The following is a 12828-nucleotide window of genomic DNA, read 5'->3' as shown; positions in this document are numbered from 1 at the left end:
AACTCCAAATTGCCAGCAGCTGTGGACGTTTCCAGAATTATCAACACATAGATGCTAAGGACAAAGTGAGAGAACAGTGCAGTGTGGATTTTGGGAGCCAGTAGTTGAGAATGCGTGGGTCTCTTCCCTGCGGTGAGAAGACGCTGAGGAGCTGGGGCTGTGCAGCCACCCCCACCTAGTAACTTCAGCTTCTGGCCTACAGAGTATAGGGGGACCAAGCAACCAGTCTGAGGGGTAATTGCCCTTGCTTTAACCTGCTTGGATCTGGATTGCAGTCTAGGGTGGAGGTCCTGGGGTGTGTGACCAGCTTGCCAGAATGTGTGCAGGCTTCACCTTCAGCAGCTGAGAAAAACCCAGTGTTTGGTACAAAGCTCCCCTGTCTGGTAGCAAAGTCCTACTGTGGCAAAAAGCCCAGGGGTCAAGTGGCAAAATGAGCAGGCAAAGGAAGCAAACCAAGCAAAGCAATCCAACATTAGACTCCTATTTTGGGGACAAAAAGGATCAAAGCATGGAACAGGAGGAAGACAATGAAGTCAGAACTCCTGCACCAAAAGCTTCCAAGAAAAATACAAGCTGGTTACAGGCCATAGAGGACCTTAAGAAGCAGATAAGAGAAGTGGAGGAAAAATTGGGAAGAAAAATGAGAACAATGCAAGAAAATTATGAAATGAGAGTCATCAACTTGAGTGAGGAAAATAACACCTTAAAAAACAGACTGACTCAAATAGCAAAAGAGGCTCAAAAAGGCAATGAGGAGAGGAATGCCTTAAAAAAAAGAATTTGCCAGATGGAAAAAGAATCTCAAAAGCTCACTGAAGAGAATCATTCCTTCAGAATTAAATTGGAACAAATGGAAGCTAGTGACTTTATGAGAAATCAAGATGCTGTTAAACAGATCCAAACAAATGAAAAAAGAGAAGGCAATGTGAAATATCTCATTGGAAAAACTACTGACCTGGAAAATAGAGCCAGGAGAGATAATTTTAAAATTATTGGACTACCTGAAAGCCATGATCAAAGAAAGAACCTAGAAATCATCCTCCAAGAAATTCTCAAGGAAAATTGCCTTGATGTTTTAGAACCAGAAGGCAAAATAGAGGTTGAAAGAATCCATCGATCACCTCCTGAAAAAGATCCCAAAAAGAAAACTCCTAGGAATATTATAGCCAGGTTCTGAAATTCCCAGATCAAGGAGAGAATATTACAAGCAGCCAGGAAGAAACAATTTGAATATTGTGGAAACACAATCAGGATAACCCAGGATCTGGCAGCTTCTACACTGAGGGACCGAAGGGCTTTGGAATATGATATTCTGGAGGGCAAAGGAGCTGGGATTAAAACCAAGAATCACCTACACAGCAAAACTGAGTATCATGTTTCAGGGGAAAATATGGTCATTCAGTAGAATAGAGGACTTTCAAGCATTCTTGATGAAAAAACCAGAGTTGAATAAAAAATTTAACATTCAGATACAAGAAGCAAGAGAAGCATGAGAAGGTACACAGGGAAAAGAAAGCATAAGGAACTTATCTTTTTAAAATTAATTTGTTTGTTTCCTTTTAGTTTACAGTATTCAATTCCACAATTCCTTGAGTTTCACATTTTGTCCCCCTCCTTCCCCTCTCCCCCATGGCGGCATATAGTCAAGTATAGGATCTGTATTTTTTTTTAATTAATTTATCATAAGGAATTTATCAAAGTTGAACTATTTACATTCCTACATGGAAAAACAATAATTGTAACTGATGAAATTTTTCTCAGTATGAAAATAGTTGAAGGGAATAGAAATATATATATGTCTATATGGCAAGGTTTATGGGCATATGAATACATATGTGAATGTGTATATGTATGTTTATAGGTATACATAGAGGGCACAGGACCAATTTAATAGGAAGGGATGATACTTAAAAGGTGAAATTAAGAGGTGAGAGAGGAATATAATGAGAGCAGATGGGGAAAGACATAATGGGGTAAACTATCTCATATAGAAGAGGCAAGGGAAAATGGTTACAATGGAGGGGAAGAACAGGAAGGCAAAAGGGAATGGCTCCATCTTACTCTTATTGAATTTGGCTCAGGGAGGGAATGACATACACACTAAATAGGGTATCTCACCCTACCAGAGAGTAGGGGAGAAGGGGATGAGAGGGGGGATGACGGAAGGGAGGGCAGGCTGGGGAGGAGGGAAATTGGAAGCACCCACTTTTGAAAAGGGGCAGAATCAAAGTAGAGAATAGAACAAGTGGGAGGTGGGATAGGAGGGAGGGAAATATAGTCAGTCTTTTACAATATATCTACTTATGGTAATGTTTTGCATAGCTACACATGTACAACCTATACTGAATTGCTTATCTTCCCAGTAAGGGTGGGTGACAAGGGAGGAAGGGAATGAATCTGGAATTCAAAGTTTTCAAATCAAATGTTTAAAAATGTATAAATACAATTATTAATACTATTTTACATGTAATTGGGAAATAAGATATACAAGCATTGGGGCATAGAGATCCACCATGCCCTACTGGAAAAGTCAAAGGGGGTATGGGAGAAGATATGGGAGAGAGCATATTGGAGGAGGAGATATCCTGTGGGACCGCTATTTTGGGGTGGTGGGTAGGGAAAAAATGGGGAAAAAATTTGTAACTCAAAATCTGGAGGAAATGAATGATGTAAACCAGAAGTTAATAAAGCATTTTAAAAATAATAAGTATATACCCTTTGACCTAGGAATTCCACTTCTAGGGCTTTATCCCAAAGAGATCATAGAAGTGGGAAAATGACCCATATGTACAAAAATATTTATAGCAGTGCTTTTTGTGGTGGCAAAGAACTGGAAATCAAGGGGATGCCCATCAACTGCATAATGGCTAAACAAGTCGTGGTATATGAATGTAATGGTATACTATTGTGCTATAAGAAATGAGGAGCAGATGGACTTCATAATAACCTGGACAGACATATATAAACTGATGCTGAGCGAGGAGAGCAGAACTAGGAGAAATTGTGACACAGTTACAGATACATGGTATGTGTCATGACTGACTTGGATAGACTAAACTCCTCTGAGCAATAAAAGGTTAGAAGTCAACTCCAAGAGACTCATGATTTAAAGGGATATCCTCATCCAGAGAAAGAGCCATGGAGTCTGAATACAGATTGAAGAAAACTACTTCCTCTCTCTCTTTTTTCTGTTTTTTGTTTGTTTGTTTCTTCTTTCTCATTGTTTACTCCACTGGTTATAATCCCTCTTTCCAATCTGACTAATGTTTAAGGTGAGGATGTTTGTAGACCCTGTATTTGATTGCATGCCACCACGGGGGAGAGGGGGATCAAGGAGGAGAGGGTGGGGAAGAAAATTTGAAACTCAAGCGATTGAGGAACTGAATGTTGCAAACTAAAAGTAAACAAATAAATTAAAATTAAAAAAAAAGAAATAAGAGGTAACATCTTATTCTAAGAGGATTCACAGCTTATTGAAACTTGTCAGTCTTCTATCTTTAATTATAAATTTTCTTCCATTTACAATGACATTACTGATTGTGTTAATATCCTCTTGGCCTGCATGTACTGTGAAAAGAGTTTATGTTGAATCATTCACATATAGAACTTAAAATTTAAAACAGGAAAAACTTCATTGATCCCAGGGATTCTTAGCCTTTTTTTATGTCAAAAAGTATAGTGAAGCCTAAGCAGAATACACAAAATTACCCAGAAACAAATTTCACTGAAATACTGTTGTTGTTCAATGATTTCAGTTGCGTTCAACTCTTCATGATCTCTTTTGGGGTTTCCTTGGGAAAGATGCTGGAGTGGTTTGCCATTTTCTTCTCCAGCTTATTTTACAAATGAGTCAAACAGGGTTAAGTGAATTGCCCAGGGTCGCATAGTTACTAAGTGTCTGGGAATGGATTTGAACTCAGGAAAATAAGCCTTCCTGCTCCAGGCTCGGCACTCTATCCACTACATCACCTAGGAGTGTACTGAAATGCAGTGAAAGAATTTTTTTTTCCAGTTCACTGACCTCAGCCTAAGAATGTCTGATTCTAGTTAAATTCCTTCATTCCACAGATAAAGAATCAAGGCTCTGAAAGAAGTTATTAAAGATTGCAGCTAGGAGATGTCAGAAATTATCTAAAGAGCCCTGTGATGCAAAAAAAAAATGAAAGAAACAGAAGCAGCACCTATGATACACTCTGCCATTTCAGGGTTATCTCTGCTAATACTTAATATCTATTAACCACAGGCAAGTCATTTACATTCAATGAACCTCAATTTTCTCATCTGTAAAATGGTAAGAAAATTATATGTTCTACCAGAAAATCATGTTTCTTGTTACTAGAAAAGCACTTGAACAACCTTAAAACACCAGATAAACATGGAATATTATTGTTATTATTATATGTTATTTTATAGGAACTAAGCAACATATCTACAGCTAATGGTGCCAGACTATTGGGGATAATAACCACCTAAACTGCAAATGTTGCTTCAAATAAATTGTGTTAAAACTAAAAACAGAAACAGATAAAGGTAGTGAGATATAGTCACTTGGTCAGTTTTAGGAGTAAGAAGAGCTAGGTTCTCGTCCTATACCTCTGATACATATGAACAAATCAATGCCCAAAGCAACTCTCTGAGACTTTAAGTTAAAGTGAGTCATCTGTACATATCAGTTGGAAAAAGTTTCCCAGTCAGGGAGTTTCCCACTCTGATGAAATCTCAGATCCCACACAAACAGTAACAACAAAGAAAAGAATGAAAGGGAGGAATGAAACTATTAGAGATGAGAAATCAAGAGAAAAGGAAGAACTCCCAGAAAAGAGGGAAGAAAAGATAAAAGATAGGTACTCAAGAAAAATAAGATGAAGATTCCTGAGATATATCCTTAAAGCCTTATTTTTCTGACACATTCAGATAAAAGAGCCTGCCTGTAACTGGTTTGCATTTCAGATACAAAGAAAGCTAGGTCTAAAGACAATTTACTTACCAAACCTGCTATTGGTGTAGATAAACGATTGATCTTCTTAATGATCCCAGGCTTAAGCTTATTAATCAAACTGAAAGAGAATGTAGAAAAAAATATATTAAATTACAAGTTATCAACATCTGCTCAAGGTTCTTAAATGAAGAATCTAAAATAAGAAGAAAGAAAATTCTAGAAAGGTTTACTCACAAGACATCTTCATTTAAGAATATAATATTCTGATATCCAGGCCCAATTTTCTCATAAAAAGGAAACAATTATGTAAAAAAATTGTTTATTGTTCAAATTAAGAGAAAAATATCATGATTAATATTTAGCATTCACTTCTACGTTCCATATAAAGAGAATCCTTGAAATAGATGAAAACTTCTACCCACGGTAAATTGTGAAGCTACGTCTTTTAGTTTCAAGTTTATTAGGGAATGGTTAAAATTAGCTCCATTTAAAACAGCCAGGAAATGACTTCAGGATCATTTCAACTTAGGTCAATCCAATTGGTACTTGTCCAAAGCACAAGAAAAGAAAATTAAATGATGATGTAAAAATTAATGATATAATTTATGTTTCCCTTGGTAGATTCTATGCATGCTAATAATACTGTTTCTCAATGGGAATCTCATTAAGTAGAATGCTACTCCCCAAAGTGTGCAGAAAAGTTTAAAGGATACAATATAGGGGGACATAGCTCCCCCTTCCCCCACTATTAACTCATTCAAGCCTGTGCTTGAAAACTCTGATACTATTGTCTGAATGCAATTTTCAGCTTCAGATGCTAAAACTCCTCCACATGGGGCCGGAAGGCCTAGCATAATTACAGTAGAGTCTATTATTATACTAAGGTTCTTGTTCCTTTGACACATAATGAAAATGTATTTTATACTACAGAGAGAGAAAAACACTTTTCAGCACTGATAGGAGACTATAAACTTCTAGAAAATAGGAAATATATTTTGTTTACCAGTCTACCAAATATTAAATGTTGGATATAATGGAAAGGGGGAAGAGAACATAGGATATTAGGCTTAAATTATTAGTAAACTACACCTTACCTTGTAGGAAAAATATCTATTTTATAGTGCAAGAGAAAAACTTTGACTCCTTCAATCAGAGGACCTGGGTTAAAATTCCACCTCTAACTCTTTTTTCACTTAACCCTCCTAGCCTCAGTTTCCTCATCTATAAAATGAGGGAATTGTATTTGACGGCCTCTAAGGTCCCTTACAGAGCTAGATCTATGATTATACTAACACTGGAATTTATTAAGTACAATTTAACACCTACCAAAAGAGTGTCCTGAAATAATGACCTTTCCTTTGGAGACTTCATAAGTCATACCTCCTTAGCTCCAAAGAGGAAGAAAATATGAAAGAAAAGAGATCAAATATTTTTTAAAATCACTGGTATGTTCAGCATATGAAAAAAAAATGTCAGGGAAAAAAGAGGACTGGAACCTTGGGTAAGAATGTGTTTAATTTTTTTTTCAATCAGACATGCCTTTAAAGTCAAGAAATTACAGGACAACCTGCCTCAGAGTCAGGACAACCTGGGTTCAAATACTAATATATACTGGCTATGTGACATTAGGCAAATTACTTAACCTGTTGACCAGTCCAAGGTAAAAAATGTGGGCATACACTTGAGAGAGGGAAAGGGAGAAAGAAGAAGAGAGGGGAAGAAAGGCAGAGAGAGTAGCTTTTTTGTAAGTGGAAAAATTACTAGGACTTTCTCAAATGAAGATTTTCAAAGTATTTTCACACCTAAATATATTTAGAGAAGACAGTAATTCAAATGATAACACACCTATGCTCATTAACTTAAGCACATTCATTCTATACCTGTTAAGACAAACTTGATCCTTTGACCCATATGCTTAAAGACTATGTCTCCATTAATTCAAGTTGGAAAGACCTTGGGTCCAAACGGCATGTTGCCACCTTCCAAAGTGACAAGGAAAGTTATTTTCCCAAAAAATGGCACCAACTGCCAAGCATGTCACTGTTCACTAGATATGCATTTAATTCTAAAAAAAAACAAAACAGTTGCACAATGGTGCATAGGAAAAAACAAAATTAGGGAAGAATTACTTCAAGCACCCCATAGACCAGAAAAATTAGTTGGTATCCCTGACTGCTATCTTATGAGTGGCTCTTTTAGGTTGACTTATGCCCTAGAAGAGCAATATTTCAGTGACATATCAGTTAGGGTCAGAAGTCAAAAGCCAGGGCAATACCATGGAATTCAAGGAAACTTGCCTCCATTTTTAACTTTGCTAGAGGAAGAGAAAGTTATATAAATTCCAGTTCCACCCACTTGAGTCATGGTTGACCTTGGACAAGTTATTCAATTCACCCATGTGCTTCAGTTATCTCATTTGTATTGCAGGCTTAGTAATGCCAAGAGAATTTTTTATAGCGTCACTTCTGGAAATAGATATTAGGATAGCTAACGCTCAACGACCAGCCTAAGAGAAGGTGCACAGGAGTGCCTGGAGTACAGAAAAGAAAAACAGAGGTAACACAAACAAGGCCTTAGATAACAAGAAGTTAAGGAGTTTATTTTGCTTTGGTTTGGTTGTTTGGTTTTACCCTTTCTTGATACAACTTAACTAGACTAGTCCTAAGGCAGCAGCAACCTAAGGGGAATAGCATTTCCTTTCCTTTCTCTCAGGAACCCTCTAGTATAAGAGCTCACAGTGGCCAGCAAAACAGCAAAAAGGAAGAAGATAGAGACAAGGGTAAAACATTCCCGAAACTACTCTTTTGGAAAAAAAAAAAACCTGGTTCTAAGGAAATTGAGAAAAACTTTGCATTATTTCAGTATATAGTAGTCGGTGTTTAGTCTTCAATTCTGGGCACCGAACTTTGGAGAAAAACGCCAACACAAGTTTGGCAAATGAAGCATAACTCATCAAGTTGTGCATTGTGAGCAGTATACCTATAATTATAGAAGAGGCCTTGGGCTATTTCTCTTAAGAATTGATTTGGGTAAATTTAAGGGTCTAAGTGAGCTTGTTGGCAGTAGTTATTTTTGTAGGTTGGAATCATAGGATCTTATATTTGACTTTAGAGTTGGATGAAATCTAAGAACTCCCTAGTTCTGACACTTCATTCACCATGGAAAGAAACTGAGGACTAGGAAGCTGAAGCTTCCTAGGGTCACACAGGTACGAAATATAACAGGATCACCAAATTCGAGCTTAAAGGGACCTCAAAGGCAAAATGGTCCAATCCCTTCCTTTTACAGATAAAACTGGGATGGAGAAGGATTAAGTGACAAGTGCACAACTCTCTGCATCTGGTGCTCTGTCTGGTTCCAACTGTAAGATGCCCCCACACCAGCTACCCCTGGCTTCTCTTTCCCTGCTTTCCTGACTCCTTTTGTGTGTTATCTCCCTCTTTAGATTGTAAGCTCAAGGGCAGGGACTATGTTTTTAATAATTGTATCTCTGACACAGTGCCTAGCATGCAGTAGATGCTTAATATATGATTATTGGAATGGAAAGTATTGGAGGTAGAATTTGAACCTCAGGCTACATATACAATATTTTTTCAACTAGACAAATACTGCTGATTTCAATCCAAATCAAAGGATCTTTCTAACACAGCATTAGAGAGGCAGAGTACCCAAAATTCCTAAATTATAAGGTTTCTATAGAGATAACATATGCTACCATTATTCTGACATTTCATGATTTTATAGATGTAATATATAACACATATCTGTAACATACAGCTGGATCTCGATCGGTACAAATAGTGAATCCTGTGAGGTGTTGCATGCTTTCAAATTCACACTGTTCAAAGTTACAAATATGTAAAACAAAGTCATTGGTCGCAGCCCAAGAGAACAATGACATGCACATTCAAATCATGTAACCACTTCAGAAGGACTCATTATTTTCAGTAACTGAAACCTAGTTGTACATCAAATATTTTCAGTCTTTTTAATTCAGTGTTAGTTCCTACAATGGACAATATGGTGGAATAGAAAGAGAATTAAGACATGAAATCAGAAAGATTCTTCAAGGCAAGTAGCATGTCCACCAGCTGTAGGACATTTTACAAATCACAACTTTTCTCTGAGACTCTATGTGCTCACCTCTAAAGAGGAAAAATAATACTTGGACTACCTGCTCCACAGGGCAGCTATGTAGTTCAGTGCCTGGGTCTGGAGTCAGAATCATCATCCTTCCCAAGTTCAAATCTGACCTCAAGTATTTAGTAGCTGTGTGACCCTGGGCAAGTTACTTAACCCTGTTTGCCTCAGTTTCTTCAGCTAGAGAAGAATGAGCTAGAAAAGGAAACAGCAAACCACTCCAGTATCCTGGCCAAGAAATTCCCAAATGGGATCAAAAGGGTCAGACACAATTGAAACAACTGACAACAACAAAACCTGCCTCACGAGGTTCTTTGCTAGGATACAGGGAGATCAGGTAAGTCAAGTGATTGGTAAAGCATAAGAGACTTTTCATGTGTAATTATTATCCCATTAAGAAAAAAGTTGAGGTCACAGAAGGAGTCAGTATGGCACAATAAAGAAAACAGGTTCTAGAGACTGAAGATCTGGTTCTACCTTTGCCAAACCACTTAACTAGGCTTCAGTTTGCTCACCTTTTAAATGGGGGTGAGGGGGCTAGACTAGATGGCCTATGAAGCCCCCCAAGAACTAATTATATGATCCTATTATGACTTGAAATGATAACCACACAAGGTAGAAGATGAAACGGAGCAAAACATAGTGGCTACCTTGCTGAGCATTCACTGGACATTGTAACTACATACAAGTCAACTACCAGTATATTCATCTACAAAATAGGGATGATGCTGTAGCCTAGGTTGTTTTAAGGCTCAAATGAGATTATGTATATAAAGTGCTTGATAAATCTTAAGACACAAGGTAAGCATTATCATTATTTTCCAAGTCCTTATTTCCAGCAGAAAATAAAATCATTCAATTGAACCATTTATCCCAATGTGGTCCATTGGTTCTTTCCATTAACATAGTATTGGAAAGAATACTGAGCATAGATTTGGATCTGCAAAGGATTGTAAAGTTCATGTGGTATAATGTCTTCATTTGAGGAAACCCAGCTCAGTCGTCACATAATTATCATACGTAATCAACATCATCATCATCCCTGACATGTATATAGCACTTATCATATGCCAGGCAACGTGCTAAGCATTTTCCAAATACATCATTTGAGCTTTAAAACAACCCTAGGAGGCAGGAGCTATTATTATGTCCATTATAAAAATGAGGAAGCAAAGTTAAGGGAGTTGTCCAGGCTCACATAGTTAGTAAATGTGTGAGGCTGGATTTGAACTCAGGTCTTCCTAACTCCAGGTCCAACACCACTGTCTACTATCCACTGCATTGCCACATGATCTTTCCAAATCCCAAAATTTTAGTGTTCTTTCCTCTTTGACTCCTCAAAAAAAATAAATTCATTTGGTATTAAACTTGGTATGTGCTCATCTATTTAAGTGTTCTTTTCCTACAACAAAATGTAAGCTTCTTGAGGGTAGAAACTGTTTTGTCTTTGTAATTTCCAGTGCCTAACATCCCTGCAGTGCTTGCTGAATATATGCTTGCTGAAATGAAATGAAGTGACTTACCTGTGGTCACACAGGTCGCAAGTAGCAAAGTTGGGCCTGAAGACTATGAGCTCTTACCCCACAGCAGGTAATCTTTCCACTTGCTAACTACCATTCCCATTAACCCATCATACCCCAGCCTCCTCAAAGCTCCTGCTAGGTCTCCAATTCTAGATCTAAAAATTATATTATATATTATTGGTCCAACTAAGTCACAACAAGAAAAGCAACTAGTCACTTAGTACAATTCATGATCTTTTATGCTACTAATCAGACTTCGAGTTTTTACACACACATATTTCTGCTGCAGGCACTTTTTTTTTCTTTTCTAAACCTGCTTCCCAGCCAGTGGACCTATTCATTCTAATAGAGTTGGTTTGCTATTCATCAAGTTATATCCTAGGAGAATCACCTTTATGGAACAATGGATCCATTTGACAACCTGGTGAAAGATATGGAATATCTTCCCAGACTAATGTTTTTAAATGAATAAAATAAAATCTATATGGTTATGAAGGAAACAAATTATTCTGAAATGTTTATTATAATATTTTCCAAAAAATGTTGATACCTTCAAGTTAAGAACTCTTGCTCTAGAAGCTTGCTAAAGGTAATCTAGTCGTACCTGATGCCAGGGTTCTTTTGGAGATGCTGCTGATGAAACTGTTTATAAAGTAAGGTGGGCAATTTCTGTTGGACACAGTCTTTGCTCTTAAGAGAATTGTGTTTCCTCTTTCTACTTTTCATGAACTTTCATGTTCATCTAAATCTCATAGTTGAGACTAAAATAAATCTTCAGAGATTTACATTTCAAGTGTGAAAAGGGCTATGGAAAAGTATATTCAGTCATCCCATGGCATCTGTAGGATCCATCCAGATCCCTATTTGAGACCATTGAACAAAAGAATGACTTATCCAAGGTCACACAGGTATCAAGTGGCAGACTCCAGAATAGATCCTGTGATCCCAGAACTAGCACTATTCCCTACTTCTACCACTCTGCTTTTCTCTTTTCTTTTCTTTTTTGCATGGACCTTTTGCATTTATTGTATAAGTGAGTTATTCCAAGTCAAACTCTTTCCTACCTAATGGATACATTAAATAAGCTATGAAGTTTTTTTTCAATACATGACAAAGGGCAGAAGGAATTTTTGCTAATTCATTACTCATTCAATCTTCAGTGCATTACAAAGCATTTAATACTCAAGAATCTTTAGCTGGTGGACCATAATTAGTCTTATCTCATCTAGAAACTCATGTATGTACTTGAATAGGTCACACTATAGCTATATTATTTCTCCATATCCTGGATGTTCCATTATCATACCATTGGCAGGCAAATTCCTTCTTCAATGCCTTCACTAGTTTCTCTTTACCATAATCATTATCAATACCCTGGACAGAGTGAGCTTCTCTGTTGAATACAGACAGTTCTCACTTTACATAAATTCATATTACACAAATCCAACTTTATGTAAAGAATTCTGAAAGGTGTGGGAAGATGGAACAGAAATGTGTATGAAAAGAGTTTGGAGAAAAAAAGTATGTTCACAATTTGTTTCCAATTTTCATATATTTGACAAAGAAGAAACATTCAAAGAAGAAAGTAACAAGATTGTAAAATTAGCACAAGAACTGGAGCTAGAAGTAGAAGAGAATGGTGTGAAGGAGTTACCTCAGACTCACAGAAGAACTGTCGAAGAAGGATCTGACTGAGTTGCTAGCTACAAACACTACAGAAGGAAAAATGTAAGTTTTGGAATCCAAGGTCAAAACAAAAAGGGTTCACAATGAAACAGGTGGCAGAAGCATTTCATCATTTGAGTGAATTTTTCTTCTTATGTTAAAAAGATGGATTTAAATATTCAAGATTTTTTAAAATGCAAAGACTAGTTGAAGTTAATATTGCTGGCTATTGTCAGATATATAAGATGGGGGAATGGGGGGAGAAGGATTAACTGTCCAAACATCTCTCAAGAGCATCTTTAAAAAAAAAAGTTATGAAGTCAGCCACCAATGAGAAAAGCTAGATGCAGTGAGTAGGGAAGGGGTAATAAATTGGACACCCATGTTAACTTTATTGAACAGTACTGTGCATACTTTATCACTAACTCTGCCTTTTATTTCATAATTCTGTTTATTATCAGGGTAAAGTATTTAATTTGTCTATACTTCATAACTTGTATAAAAGTATTATTTTATGTATACCTTTGTTTTATAGGCTAAGTGGAATGGGCAGGTAGGGGC

At 36.9% G+C, this 12828-nt stretch overlaps 1 protein-coding gene across 17 annotated transcripts in view; it reads right to left on the bottom strand.

The window, feature by feature from the left end:
• LMO7 (LIM domain 7) overlaps positions 1-12828 on the bottom strand; it is a 262077-nt gene that overhangs the window by 150350 nt on the left and 98899 nt on the right. For 16 of the 17 annotated variants that reach the window (XM_069066814.1, XM_069066823.1, XM_069066813.1 and 13 more), the window contains one exon: positions 4988-5057. In XM_069066814.1, the coding sequence (XP_068922915.1) occupies positions 4988-5057 (70 nt within the window). Of the gene's footprint in view, positions 1-4987; positions 5058-5173; positions 5235-12828 lie in introns of those variants that run through there. The other variant, XM_069066825.1, reaches the window with a different exon arrangement.

The sequence above is a fragment of the Petaurus breviceps genome, unplaced genomic scaffold (assembly GCF_028583685.1).
Source record: "Petaurus breviceps papuanus isolate PSGF00001 unplaced genomic scaffold, PetGlider_PUasm1.0 90730, whole genome shotgun sequence".
NCBI classification, from domain to species: Eukaryota; Metazoa; Chordata; class Mammalia; order Diprotodontia; family Petauridae; genus Petaurus; species Petaurus breviceps.
The sequence above is the reverse complement of the archived record's forward strand: the minus strand, read 5'-3'. Positions and strand labels throughout refer to the sequence as shown.